Below are 14,472 nucleotides of genomic sequence, written 5' to 3'. Positions count from 1 at the left end.
TCAAAAGGGACAAGATGGACAGACACATATCAACATATGGATGTGTATTATGAAGCTGCCCTGCCCACCCCGCCCACTCCTGTCTGCCCACTCACGGTAGGCTCTCCACATGCAGGTCTGAATCACAGAGCAGAGGGGGCCCAAGGAGGGCTCCAGCAGCCTTCCTGACTCTACTTAAACCCTCCATCATCACACTCACTTTGACACGTGTTCACAATATATACCTTGTCATAGTTTGTCAATAATACAGTAGAGGGAATATTCACTCATCTATTATGAGTACATTAAAATAACCAATATTGATGACGGTATAGGCTCTGGAGCCCAGACCGAAAGAAATGGGTTCAAATCCTAGCTCACACATCAGCCAATTACCTTGGGAAAGTTAGTTAATCCCACTAAATTGTAAAGCGCTCACAGTGCTAGGTATATATAAAGCTCTCAAAATTTAGCTCCTTTATGATTAAAATCAGGATGACTATTATTGTCACTAGCAACCTATGCTAAAACATTGTTTTGTGACATGCGACTATACGCAAACCACAGATTAAGACAAATTTCCAATATATGGATCACAGCTCAAAACATTAGCAGGGAAAAAGGAAAGGAAAGGAGCTTACATCTCACTCTGAAGCGTTCCCCGGAGCCACTCTGAGACCCAGGGTGAGACCCGGGCTGGGATCCTGAGTTGCTGGACCCTGAGGAGCTGCCACTGCCAGGTCTGGGCACCAGCTTCTCCACTCTCTCCCACAGAAGCCTGGGCTCAATACTACTGTTAGAAAAGAAGAAGAGAGAACAGCTAATGTATCATCTCTAGATGCAGCACCAAATTATAAACATGTGCATGGTGTGCCCATCCAATGTCTTTAAAGTGTAGGGAGACAAAAACCAGTCTATAAACAGCACTCAACATTAAATTCACCAAAAGATATAATGACATTGTTCATGGATTTTTATCTATTTTTAGTTTGTATGCTAAATGATATCCTACCATTAGTAGATCTAAAATCATCCGGTGTGAGATACAATGCTACTGTTCAGTGTAGAAGTAGCACCATTTCTGTCACAGCTACAAGTCAGTTCTTAATATTAGGAAAACACTCTGTATTTGTATAATTATACACAAAACTATGTTCTGTTTCCAGGCTGCTGCTCTCACCTGCCTGTTACTGTTCTCAAAGACTGACACTTACAAAGAATAGTCCTTTGTATGGGTTGTTGGAAACAGTACAGAAAGCATGAGCTGGGATGGATTTCCTGCCATGGATGGACCCAAAGCACACATGTGCTAGGTAAGAATTAATGACACAGACTTGGTCAGGGAAGAACACCATAGTCCCCCTGCCATTAGCAGTGCTGAGGATTCTGTGCAGCTTTTGGGCTATCATCCATCTGACACCTCAAAGTCAGACCAAGGTTCCATGTGCAGAAGGCTAACTTTAGAGGTTCAGTGATGATCAAGATATAAAACATTCAACATAATCATCTTTTCTTCCCTATGATAGTGCTGGTCAATGAAGCTTTCTGTTATGATGAAAATGTTCTATATTTGAGCTGGATAATATCATAGCCACTAGCTACATGTGGCTATAGAGCTCATGAATATACCCAGTGCGCTAAGGAATGAAGTTTCCACTGTATTTCATTTTAACTAAATTTAAACTTTAATTTAAATATAAGGAAGCTTCTGTAGCTAATTGTACTGGACAGAGCAGCTCTAGAATCTAAAAAGGATACTATTTGCTGAATTCACTTGTTTACTGCAGACTGTGAAGTCAACCAGTGACTTCTTTAGTAACCTGTTTGTGATTTCTGTTTTATGCCACAGGCCTTACAACGTCCCTTAAATGAAAAGCTCCCCCAGATCACAGTTCTCTTAGAACCTCTCCCCCTTCCTTGCTGCTCCCTCCATTTATTCTTACAGAGAAAAGTAGTTTAAATTTCAGAGTTACTACAATACACATCTGGATTCAAACCCACTTTTTACTACACATCAACTTGATGCCATCCACATTGATGGATTTTATGGCAGCTTTTCCTTTTATAACTGATAATCTCTTTGCCCCAGAACATCTGTGTTTAAGAGCATTTTTATGAAACAGACAATGTAAGGCTGTGGTAGACTGCACAGAAGGCCTGTTCTCAGTGCTCACTTGTCTTTTACCTGGTGGAGTTTCTCTGTCCTGCCTGGCTATTCTGCTGCCCACTGCCCTGCAGTGGGGAATCTCGACGGGACAGAACAGGGGAGCGAGATGTTGTTCTCACAGGAACCTTTAAGTAGAAAATATAGCAATTAAATTATTGAAAACAGGAGAAGGAAAAAAAATACTTCCCTACCAAAATATATTTTTAAAGCAGTCCTAATATTTAAAAACAGTCCTTCCTATCACCTCCACTCCCCACCCCAACTCCCTCTCTGGTCCTACACTGATACAATCGGAGAGAAAATTTAGTCACAAACATTCAAGAAGCCAGTACAAACAGGCTTTCTATGCTCCTGTAACATTTAAATGATGTTTGGACTGAAGCTTGGTAGCAGGGACATACAAAGCATTTGCTGAGATAATGTGAGAATCAGGAAAATAAGCTCAAAGAAACCAAACAATGGTCTATAAATGGATCAGCAGGAAGCAAAGACTGGCAGGAAGCAAGAAAATATTCAGAGGAAGCAAATTCCAAATGAGGAAAAATAAATTGACACGGGCTCTTTTGTTTAATTTCACTATTATGTAAACACAAAAACAAAACAAAATCTCCTACATTTAAAAAGAAAATAAAATTTTTCTTATAAGACTTTTTCTAAAAATGTTGACATTAATATTGCAAAACTGCATAGCTTCTGTATAAACATATAGAAAAACTGCTAAAATAGATTATGAATTTGTTTAAGAAGCCTATTCTTTGTAGACTTACTCTTACATCATTTTGCTACCTTATTTAGGGTTAACAAAAATAAAACACTAACTGGCCACTGGCTAAATAAAATTGCCTAACTATGGAACTTTATCCTTACCATTAAAAAGTCCCTTTGAAATTTCAATGCCCCTTTAAATTTGATAAAGTCGTATACCCATAATTAAAATAAATAATCTTTAAAAAAAAAAATAACAAAAAGGAAAAAAGCAGCACACATCTGTCTTTCTGCTCCTTACCCTTGGAGGCACCTCGTCACTGTCTGATCTAGACCAAGCCTTTTGGGTAGGGTCAGGCGCCTCTGACTTAGAGTCAGAGCTCTGACTGAGCACCTCACTGCGGGAAGGTGGACATGGGTCCTGAGAACGAAGATGGTGGTGTGCAAATTTGGGAGGAGAAGGGTCACTGAAGGAATGGGATCGCGAGACAGGGGAAACATTGTTCTTGAGAGATGCCAGGTGGGACCACTGTACCTTACAAGAAAACAAAACACAAAACATTCAATGCGTTCTGCATAAAACTGGCTTTTCTGGTCAATACCAAATCCAAAGCAGGAACTGGCAGAGGCGGAATACACACCGGGGTGGTACAGTGTTAGGTCAGCCACGCAGTGAAACAGTTACACTTCAAAGTGAAGAAGTGGTCTGGGAACACAGTATGTAGAAAAGAACAAATGTACATTTACAAGGAAAACTCTTTTTGATATCCAGACAAACATTACAGATAGCAGTTAATGTGAAGATTTTTCTCCCCCCAACAAAGAGGCTCTCAGAGCCCAAAGGGGGTACGATGTGTTGCATGCACATCCATGTCAAAGCAGAGACTGGAAAGGCAGAGAGAGGCAGAAAAATCCTAAGATAAAGCGCACTACCAAATGTGCAAACCTACCTAGCCATCCTCACATTACCTGCAGTGTCAGATTTTACACCAGACCAAGTAACAAAATGGCACGTTCAACGAGCAAAGACAAACCCCACGTTTTGAGACTATAATATCTCAACGACAGCTAATTTTTCAAATATACCAACAGTTTTTCTTATTTTTCCCAAGTCTACAAACACCCATAACCCAGATATCTCCATATACTTTCATATTAGTGATGAAAATAAAGAATTGTGATTTCTTTAAAAATATTCAGTACCATGGATTCCCTGAATTGACTATTGTTGGGGTATTCCTTCCACTTGGGAAATTACAAAAATATGACAATTACTTGTCAACTGAGTTTATCTGGTTGCTTCTAAATCGAGAAAATGATCTCTGAAAAAATCCATAAAATATTTTCATTAAATTATGTTTTACTGTTCCAAAATGATTGTTCAATATGGCAATTGAAAAAATGATAGCTACATATCTATTACATCAACGTACTTGACAGAAACTGAAAATACTGAATCAATTTGTTCAACCTTTCCAAATACAAGATGTGAAATTAGTTCTGGTATATGATTTCTACAATATACAGATGAGATTTGTATAATACCAGATACTGGTATAATCCTAGACTTCTAAAATGTTTAAGATTTTCAGAGGTAAAGCATGTAATTCAAAGTATTACCTGAAATTATAATCAAAAATGAGTTTTAAAATAGAGTCCTACACGAGAAAAGTTTCCCCCAAAGAATGAACAGGAGGAGGAAATGGGAGACTCTTTCTAGTTACTACACAAATTCATAACAAATGCAAAAATTAGATAATTCAGAAACTCCTATTTTCTAAATTATTAGTGGCCAAATAAAGATTCTCCATTTACGCGAAGTTTAACTTGCAGTGTGAAAACTTTTAATCTTCAAGCACTGCAAAGTTGCTAAGAACACGAGTCCTCAGACCTATTCTAGTAGTCTCTCTTCTCATCCTTTTTTAGTTGTGTCCATTTACCCTCTCCTGCTTTCCTCTTTCCTTTCTATCCTCTCCTCTCTGGAGCTACCCATCTGCTAGCTCTCCTGGGACTCAAGAAACTGCTGGTCCCATGGAAATACCCACTCACCCTCACACAGCCCTGGCCTCAGTCCTAGCTGTTCTTTTTTTTTTTTTTTTTTTTTTTTTAAGATGGAGTCTCACTCCGTCACTCAGGCTGGCATGCAGTAGCACTATCTCAGCTCACTGAAAGCTGCAACCTCCACTCCTGGGTTCAAGCTATTCTCCTGCCTCAGCCTCCTGAGTAGTTGGGATTACAGGTGCCTGCCACCACGCCCGGCTGATTTTTGTATTTTTAGCAGAGATGAGGTTTCGCCATGTTGGCCAGGCTGGTCTCGAACTCCTGACCTCAGGTGATCTGCCTGCCTCAGCCTCCCAAAGTGGTGGGATTTCAGGCGTGTGCCACTGTGCCCCAGCCCTTTTTTTTTTTTTTTTTTTTTAACTCTTCCATGCTGCAGATCCCACAGTTTCCTGCCACAAGAACATAAACTTTTGTCCCCCCCAACATGCAAACACCAGTGAAAAGTAAACTCGAGCTTAAGAACTCCAAGTTCTTAAGGAATCCAGAATTCCTAATATTCTGGATTACAGAGTGGCAAGTGGGAAAATATCTGAAAGTCAGTAATTTTCAGCAAGAGATTAGGAATCGGCATTTTAAGGATCTCTAAGATCTTTAGCCATGATCTTCGTTGCCTGTTCTCCTCTATGGACAGCACTGTGGGTTCTGCTCCAGCCACACAGCATCAGTCCAACAGTTCCCCTCACCTAGCCAAGGCTAGAATGCTGCAGCAGACCCAAGGAGACGCCACAGCCCCTGGCCTATTTCAGAGAAATCCACACCTAAGCCACTAGATCTAAACTTTTTTGGATCTTGAACCCTGTGAGAATCTGATAAAAGGTCATTCCCCCCACCCCCACAAAAAATACACATTTGAACAAATAAAGACATTTTGCATGCAATTTCAGGGGCACCACCTAAGGCCCATTCACAGGACTGGCCAAGAGCCAGGGCTCATACGGTAAAGCACTTACTTTTAAAATACTTCAAAGAAAATTTCTGGCCCTCCCTCTATGTAGTTATAATCCCAGTTCTCTAAAAACTAAACTAAAAGATCTTTGTATTAGAAAAAGGTGGCACTTAACACCTGAGTTAGGGAAGGCAAAAAGTTAGAAGAAATCACTCACTCTAGATACTCTTAATGAGTACACAGAAATCTCATAAAAAAGAAAAAGAAAGAAAAAGATATTTCCCTATCAACTGAGTCTATGCCTTCTTTTAGTCTAAACTCACTCCTGCTAATCTCTCCTCTTTTTCAGTGTGGTGACAAACTAAACTGTGATATTACAGCAGGCCTGTGGCTCAGCGAGCCGTTGCATGAGTCTCCTCAACCACAGCAAAGCTGGCTGTCGCTACCTGTGGCTCCGCTGGTCTCTGCAGGGCGGGATGCACAGACTCGGAGTTGCCATTGGAAAAAGACTCTGATCGGGAAGGCACTGGTGGCTCCAATACTCTGCCTGTCTGCTTAGACTGGGCTTCAGGGGAGCTGTGGTTAGTTTTCCTAAATCTATCTTCCACCTGCATCAGAGAATTAGAAGACATAACTCAGTGTTAGTAGGGGAAAAGCAGAAATATCAAAGAAAGTCTAAAAGTGGAAGAAATCTAAAGATAAGTTTTCTGTTTTCTTCTGCTACAAGAAAAGAGAGGGGTAGCTGGAAAAAAGAAGGTACATAAAGCAGTGCTAGGATTAGATTCAGGAAAAAGAAAATATTTATGAAGATAAAAATTAGCAAGGCAGTCTCTCTAAGCTCTCCTCCTTGCTCAGAATTCTAAGACTGCATATGATGATAAAGTAGAAAAAAATTAATCTGTCACAAGCAACTAAACCAACAGACTAAAAAACTATCATCAGAAATCCGGAATGCATTTCACTCCACCAAATATAAAAGCACTCCAGAACAAACAGAACCCTTGTTTCTAGAATCTACTGCCTGTGAGGGCAGACACAATAGAAGGCTGCCGCCACCTGTGGGCCAGGATTCAACACCTCTGGAGGCACACCTGTCGCCCATCTTGCACCCCCGAGCAGTCCCTGCCGCAGCCTACTCTGAGGCTCTGGGTAGCCCTAACGCACCAATCTAGCAGTGCATCTTGACATCTGCAAAGTCAGAAAGTTGAGCCACAGGCACACTTTAGCTTTATACTAGCTTGGGAGAATAGTTCATCAGACTACTCTTTCTCTCATCCACATTTTTAAGAGTGACTGTGTCATGTAATTTTTTTCTTTAGTTCAGTTTCAAGTTCTTCTGGGATATGTTAACTGAGGCACTCTGGTCCTTTATGGAAAAAGCACTGACTGGATATGAAACCTTGGGCAAGGCCCTCCACTCCTCTGAAACTCAATTTCCTAGTTAGAAAATGAAGAAACCAGATAATTAGCTAACCTCTATGGCCCGTTCTAGAACTCATATGACACAGTTCTGAAGAGTCGTTATACGACTTTCCAGGGCAATGTCTAAGTGACAAAGGAAAGACGATACCTCTCGCGCTCGGTCAGCAGGCTCGTAGTGGGCTTTGGGCTCGGGAGCATGGAAGCTTGGCTTGCTCCTTTCCTGCTGCGGTGGTGGCAGCTGCTGCGAGTGCTGCGGGTGCGGCCTCCTATGGTCATGCTGTAGAGACAGGAGATATGCTTGTTCTTGTTGCAACTGCCTCTGGAGCCTCTCTGCCTGCCGGTGCTCTTCCATCTCCCGCCATCGGCACTCCTTGGAGAGGGAGAGGATAACACTAAATCTATGGGACACTGGAGAGCTCGCCTCTTCTCTGGATTTGTTCGGCTTTTAAAAAAAGTGACCATACATTTTCCCTCTGTGTTTTGTAAGAAAGCAAAATGGCTGGGATTTTAAATAGCACATTACCTGTGGAAAAATCTCACAGCTGTTGCTAACCATAATTATTGTTGGACAGAGTAAGAGATAATTCAATTAAATGTGAGTTTTAGTGGTATAGATACTAGGTAAAAATCCTGTGGCATGTGCTTTCAACCTACTGCCCTCAGCATTCTAGCGTGTTCACTGAGTGCCAAGTTCTGTTCAAAACCTTGTTGATCTACCAAACAAGAACAATTAACTTATTAAAGAGAAATAAACAAATAAATAAAGACCATGTTGCAATGTGCTAGCAATAGGACCATAAAATGGGCATCACTATTTCAGCCTGGCTGCCCACAGCAAAACCAAAATGGTCTGGTGACCACCACAGCTTGCCCGACTTAGGGGACGAATGAAGGAGCCCTGATGCTACAGAATGAAACAGAGGCGGGGCTTTACCAGTAACATGGCCTGCTCCTGGAGCAGCTGCTGCTGAAGGACTTCCAAGTGCCGCTGCTCCTCTTCTAGCTGTCGCCTGATATACTCCTGTCACACAGAAATCACCCAGCAATCAATTTATCCCAAAGAAAAGCATCAGAACCAGCTGAATGGAGCACCAAGAACCATTTGCTCCAATCACCTTTAGTGACAATTCACTTAGTGGTAAATACCTGAAGAAAATCTATTGCTAAAGATTTCTCCAAGAAATTCAAATTGGCCAGTAAGACCTAAGGAGTCTAACAAATGATGATATGCATTCCCGTAATATACATGAAGGGATCTAAGAGTACTTCTGTTAGAACACAGCTGTTGTATACAAATGCAGAATTTTAAAAGAGTATGCCGTTCCTCTTAAGGTTGGTAAACCTCAGAGAAATCAAGAGTTTAATTAAAAAGGATCAGATGGTTCTGATTAGTAAATATCTGCTTATTCGTCATTATTTATAACAAGCACGGATCACCAATTTTTGAAACCTAAAACCAAAACCTGCTTAATAATAAAATACAACAAACATGATTCATGCTTTCACTAACAATTCCAAAGGCACCTGGAAAGACTACATTCCAGATTTGGGCAACAGACCCAGGCTCCATGATGAGCTTGTGTGTGTGTGACAGACAGAGACAGACAAGGACAACGGGAGAGACAGAGAGGAGGAGGTGAGGATGGGTTGGTTTTTCTTTTCAATGAGAAGAGAATGATTAGTCATTATAACAATGAAAACAGGTAAACACATCCCAAATATGTTATGGAGAGGGGTAAAACCCTACTTCGAAGCTGCATGCGTATCCCTGGACAGGGATACCAGGAGGCCTCAGTCCCTGTTCCACTGAGGACTGGCTCTATGATCCCTAGCATGCTCTAAAGCTCCCCTTTTCTCAGTCTCCTCATTTGAGAAATGAGCATCCCAAATCTCCTCTCCCAACCCTCAGGAATTTTTGTAAGGTTCAGACATGAGATCGATATGAAATAACCTTGAAAAGCATAAAACGTTTTACAAGCAAAAGAGGCTTCCTTTTTTTGGACAGGGAAAAAAGCTCTAGAAGAGGAATAGACTAAGAAGGACTACAAGGAGACATTTTATCCTGAAATTCAGATTCCCTTTTTAGAGTGTCTACTGCTGACCATCCCCTTGTGTCATGGTGCACATCTTTAAACAAAAATAGCCATCAATATGGGCTGAACAGAAGTTTTAGTTAACCAATATCTCTGGGAGAATACTGAAATTACAGCATACAAAAATCCTTAGAAATCCTTACTTTACAAAGAAAACTGGGCCAAAAAAGCCAACTGGGGGGGTGTGGGCGGGGGGTGGGGCGGACTTACTCAGAAGGCTACTGACAAACATATCTGGTTATGACCTGGGATCTACACCTCTTGTGTCTATGCCTGACCCTCCATGGTACATGCTACAGCAATACCTACCCTAGCAAGGCTTGTGGCCTTAATCCAACTGTGACTGAGCAAAGAAACCTGACTTTCAACTCATTTTCTTTTTTGAACAAAACAGAATTAAATCTTAACTTGAAAGATCAAGTCAGTACACTCATTTGTTTTCTGCCCTCAAACCACAGGGACAACTGGAAAATCATGTCCTCTCCAAATCACAAAGGTCCTAACACATAGTCAATGAACAAACAATATACAACACACATCTACACAAATATACACACTTATGCTGAAATGAAATGCGTCCTACAGCACTGTTAACATAGGAATTACTATTTCACAATAGGGAAAAACAGAATAAAACCGATTTTAGAATTTTTTTTTAAAAAGTGGTGCCAAATACTTGCTATTCACAAAATTTAATGACTGCCACTAGAGCATTAAAGATGAATTGCTACCATCATACCCTCCTCTCACGATCGACCTGTAATCATTATTTCTAGGTGATTTAATTCTTAAAAGCTTGAATGTTTTCCTCTTTGCAGACCCCAGGTATAAACATAAGTGGAATGTTAAAGCACACGCGCTACACAGTTAAATGGCTGACAATGTCAATTAGGTAACATAAAAAGCGTCACTGAAATTCCTGGGAAAACACCGAGAAGCACGCAGATCCAAAGCTTAGAAAGCCCAAGACACATGATAAGCATAAAGGACGGCAGCTGAACAGTCACATTTGAAAGTTAACACCATGGTTTTTAAGTTTAAAATACAGATACCAAGTGCTATTTAAATTGGTCCTCACATATCATTTTTTTCTTTATTTCAAGCTCATAACAAAGAGATAAATTCAAAGACAAGAAAGGCAAAGAGGCTAAGGGCAATTTGTGTTTCTACAGGTGGTTCAGGAAACAAAAAAAGAATTCTAAATAAAATCATACCTGACATTAATAAAATGCTGCAAATATTATTAAAACCTGATCTTTTTTGGTTGAACTCATCAATGTTAGTTTTTTTAATGCGCCGTGTATATACGGAATTACATGCTGATATATATTACAATATTCACTTAGCAACTGGATATTCAAATATTTCTCATAAGAAATTTCTTACTGGTGGTTTTTAATTTCATTTTTTTTAAAAAAAAAAGTTAATTATCACCCATATATTTGGGGTCTACAGCATTTAAGCCAAGCCTGAGAAGATACATGCAGACATCTTTCAGGTATTATACTATTTAGAGACCACTTAACTGGTTTCAACAGGTTCCTAAAGTGTAATGATTTATAAACCCTTTTTAAGACAAGAGACTCAGTTTATTGGTGTCATTCCAACTGTGTTTCACCACGTTCATACATCTGAAGTTCTAAGTATATGTGTATGTGTGTACATGTGTGTATGCATCACGTGTGTGTGTACTTTCTAAAAATCTCCCAGCTCTGCAAAGTAACAAACTTCACAAGTGTATGCCTGGTATGTTATCTGTGAACTAACCTGTTCTCTTTCAACTCTCCTCTTTTCTTCTTCTGCCCGTCTCCTCTCCTCTTCTTCTTTGCGCCTTCTCTCCAACTCCTCTAGACGCCTCTTTTCTTCTTGTTCTCTCCTTCGCTGTTCACGTTCCTGCTGCCTTCTAGCTTCACGCTCTCTCCTTTGTTGCTATGTAAGTAAAAATGTATAATTACCAGGGATCTTCCTGCCATCTTTCTCATGATGTTATAGTGTGCTGATCAGTCAGTCACAGGGGGACACTAATGAGGTGAGGTTCATGGGCCCCATATCTACTGGCCAATTATTTCCACACTGCCCCTCGGACCCATAAGTAAGGGCTTCCTCATGAATGTTGGTCAAAAGTATTGTGATTCTGTGAATCCTTATAGGGTTTAGTTTCATTTTGATTAACAATTATTCCCCACTGCTCACTGCACCACAGCAATTAGGGGACAGAAAATTCTTTATTCATGGATATCATTAACAGGGTTATATGCAGGACCCTTAAGTCAGAAGAAAAATACATTAAGAGAAAGAAATAAAGGGAAATAGAAATACAGCAAAGAAAGACAAAGAATTTTAAAAAGGGAAAAAAGAAGCACACATCAGGAAAAGAGGAACTGACATCAACGAGAATAACCAGGACCATTATTATTAATGTAAGTATTTCAGAAACTGCTACTGAGCAAATGTTTACTACTATGTGCCTGGCACTATGCTAAGTATTTGATATTTCTATTCCACTTATTTTACCTAATATAATTCTCCTAACAACCCAAGGAAATCATTATTTCATCCTTGCTTTACAGATGCAAAAGCAGGTTCAGAAAAGGTAAGTGACTTGCCCAAAGTCACACAACCAGCAAGCCCCCAGCTGGAAGAGCTGCTCTGCCTCTACGGCCCATACATACTCTTAACCATCCCATCAACAGGTGTAAAAGGTGCTACTGAATCACCAGACTCACTCAGCCTTTCTAAATCCAGACTGTTCTATGTAACCCTACAGAACAGAGCAAGGTGACATGCCGGGCACGTGATGACAACTCACTCTTCTAGCTCAAGGCTGTCTGCCAGTAAAGCACAAGCTAGACTCTGGACTCTCTGGGATAATAAAAATGTTCTGTCTCTGCACTGCTCCGTAGTCACTAGTCACATGTTGCTAATGAGCACCTGAAATATAGCTAGTATGAATGAAAAACTGAGTTTTTAATTTTGTTGCACTGAAGTTAATTTTAATTTAAATGGCCAAATGTGGCTAGTGGCTACTGGGTAGGAACAACTCTAGAGGATGCACAGCCATCAAATTCCCAGACACAGAGAGCCAATAATATTAACACAAACTTTATTTGTGAAACTAAAATTAACCATTAAACAAGAAAGCTTAGGGTAAAGCTATCAGGGATATTAGACATATTTATAATGGCTATACAAAGTACATATTTATTATAGTTTACGTATTCCTTCTGGGTCTTCCCACCACTCTCAACTAGTATTTAATCTGAAAGCCAACACTTAAAAATGATGCCCTAAGAAATGTAAAGTAGTATCTTTCATCTGGAATAACTGGATAGCAACGATGATTTGGTACTCCAGTCTCTCTCACCTGACTACTATACCCCCATTATTCTCAGTGAAGTTCTGAGTCTGCTTTTGGTCCCGCCTCTCTCATTATATAGGTTTTCAATGGGGGAATCTCCTTTTCCCCCATTCTCTGCTCTTCGAATTCAATACACAAAACTCATCAGCTTCCCATGGGTGGAGATGGGGTCATAAAATGAATGATGCTCCTGCTCTAGTGTCTAACAACTATAACTTTAATGGCTATGCCATCTTTATTTATCAAGGTGTTATTACCCATCTCACTTTTTGTTTGTTCCACTGGGTTTCTATGGACCTATCACAAATAATCTATAAAGTCTTTTGCACTACCATAACACTCCTTTCAACACGGTTGTTTCTATGGACCTATTACAAATAATCTATAAAGTCTTTTGCACTACCATAACACTCCTTTCAACATGGTTGAAGAAATCAGGTATTCTTTCTTTATTTTTGGAGACTGACTGTTTTCCATTCATCCTATATTTCTGTCCACAAACTTCCCAGGAATCCTTGTCATCTTCTTTCTTACTTTGCTGGAACACATCCTCCAGCAGCTTCTTGAAGAATAGGCAAAACAAAACAAAATGAAACAAAAAAATCTCTGGGAACTTTGCAAAATTGTTATTTACCCTAACATGTTACACACAATTTCCGCTGAAGAAAATTAACATTCCCTCCGAGTTTCGAAGGCATTGCTATGTCATCTTCTAGTTTCTGATGTTGCTCCTAGAGATTCTGAGACCGTTCAGATTCTTGATACTTAGTACAGGACCCATTCCACACTCTTCTACCAGCTCCCAGCTTCAGCTTCTAGGATCCTCTTTTCATCCTCAATATTCTAAAGATGATGATGCATGTATATATGTGTACATACACGATAATGTATGTGCCTTTGTGTGAGCCCTTTTTCATTCATGTGCTGGGTATTCAGCGAGGCTTTCAATCCAGAAACTCGTATTTCTTAGTTCCGGAAATTTTGCTTAAATTATTCCTGTATGTTCTTTCTGTAGTATTCACTTCCTAGAACATCTATTAAATACAAGTTGGACATCCTGGATTGATTCTGTAAGTTTTCCTTTTGTCCTATTATCCACCAACTTGTCTTTTCTCCCCCACTTTCTGGGAGTGTTCATTTAAAAAAAAAAAAAAAAAAACTCAAGAATTCCTTCTTAATTTCTGAGTATTCTTGTTCCATAAATACAGTATCTTCTCTTTCCAAGGATAAGGTCTTGTGTCTGTTCGTGTGTATATGTATATATGTAGGAGATGCTTTGCTCTGTTCCCCCACTGTCTCTATATCTTTCGAGTTCTTTTTCCTATTTGTTTCCAAATCTTTCATGTTAGAGATTTTTCTCAGTGTCTTGGTAATCTTGGCTGTCCATTTACATTTAAGATCCTAAAATGCAAACTATAAGGACTGTATAGACAAATAGCACCTGGCAACTACTTAGCAACAGAGTAAGGTGATTATGATTCACCCTGATCATTTCACTGGGGCCTTATTTCCTTTGGGCTGGTCAGTTATCTCCAGAGAGAAATCGTCACAATATTCTGGGAATCCTTCCGATATCCTACGGGGTTGAGGAAAGGGTGTATGAAAAAGATACAGCATTTGTAATAAGTGTGTCTGCCACCATTTTGGGAGCTGAGTGAAGTGAGCATGCTTGCAGTCACACTGATTAGTATTTACATTTTCACTTAATGCCCTTGTTTTAGTTCATCTTTTGCCACATACTCAGTTTTTTCCATGTTCCCGGTCTCTGTTGTTCACTTTTCCCAGGTAGTGTATATCTGCA

General features: G+C 39.9%; 1 protein-coding gene across 50 annotated transcripts in view; it reads right to left on the bottom strand.

Annotated features, from left to right (window-relative positions):
- The window catches only part of MAP4K4 (mitogen-activated protein kinase kinase kinase kinase 4), a 194,066-nt gene that overhangs the window by 27,536 nt on the left and 152,058 nt on the right, over positions 1-14,472 (bottom strand). For 5 of the 50 annotated variants that reach the window (XM_063649291.1, XM_054475991.2, XM_063649305.1 and 2 more), the window contains 6 exons: positions 11,081-11,242; positions 8,155-8,241; positions 7,369-7,497; positions 6,245-6,406; positions 2,165-2,271; positions 621-772 (listed from right to left, as the gene is read on the bottom strand). In XM_063649291.1, coding sequence (XP_063505361.1) covers positions 621-772; positions 2,165-2,271; positions 6,245-6,406; positions 7,369-7,497; positions 8,155-8,241; positions 11,081-11,242 — 799 coding nt within the window. Of the gene's footprint in view, positions 1-620; positions 773-2,164; positions 2,272-3,152; positions 3,387-6,244; positions 6,407-7,368; positions 7,591-8,154; positions 8,242-11,080; positions 11,243-14,472 lie in introns of all 50 variants that reach the window. The other 45 variants (XM_054475994.2, XM_063649294.1, XM_054476010.2 and 42 more) reach the window with 16 other exon arrangements.

Source organism: Pongo pygmaeus, chromosome 12 (genome assembly GCF_028885625.2).
Source record: "Pongo pygmaeus isolate AG05252 chromosome 12, NHGRI_mPonPyg2-v2.0_pri, whole genome shotgun sequence".
In the NCBI taxonomy this organism is placed as follows: domain Eukaryota; kingdom Metazoa; phylum Chordata; class Mammalia; order Primates; family Hominidae; genus Pongo; species Pongo pygmaeus.
The sequence above is the reverse complement of the archived record's forward strand: the minus strand, read 5'-3'. Positions and strand labels throughout refer to the sequence as shown.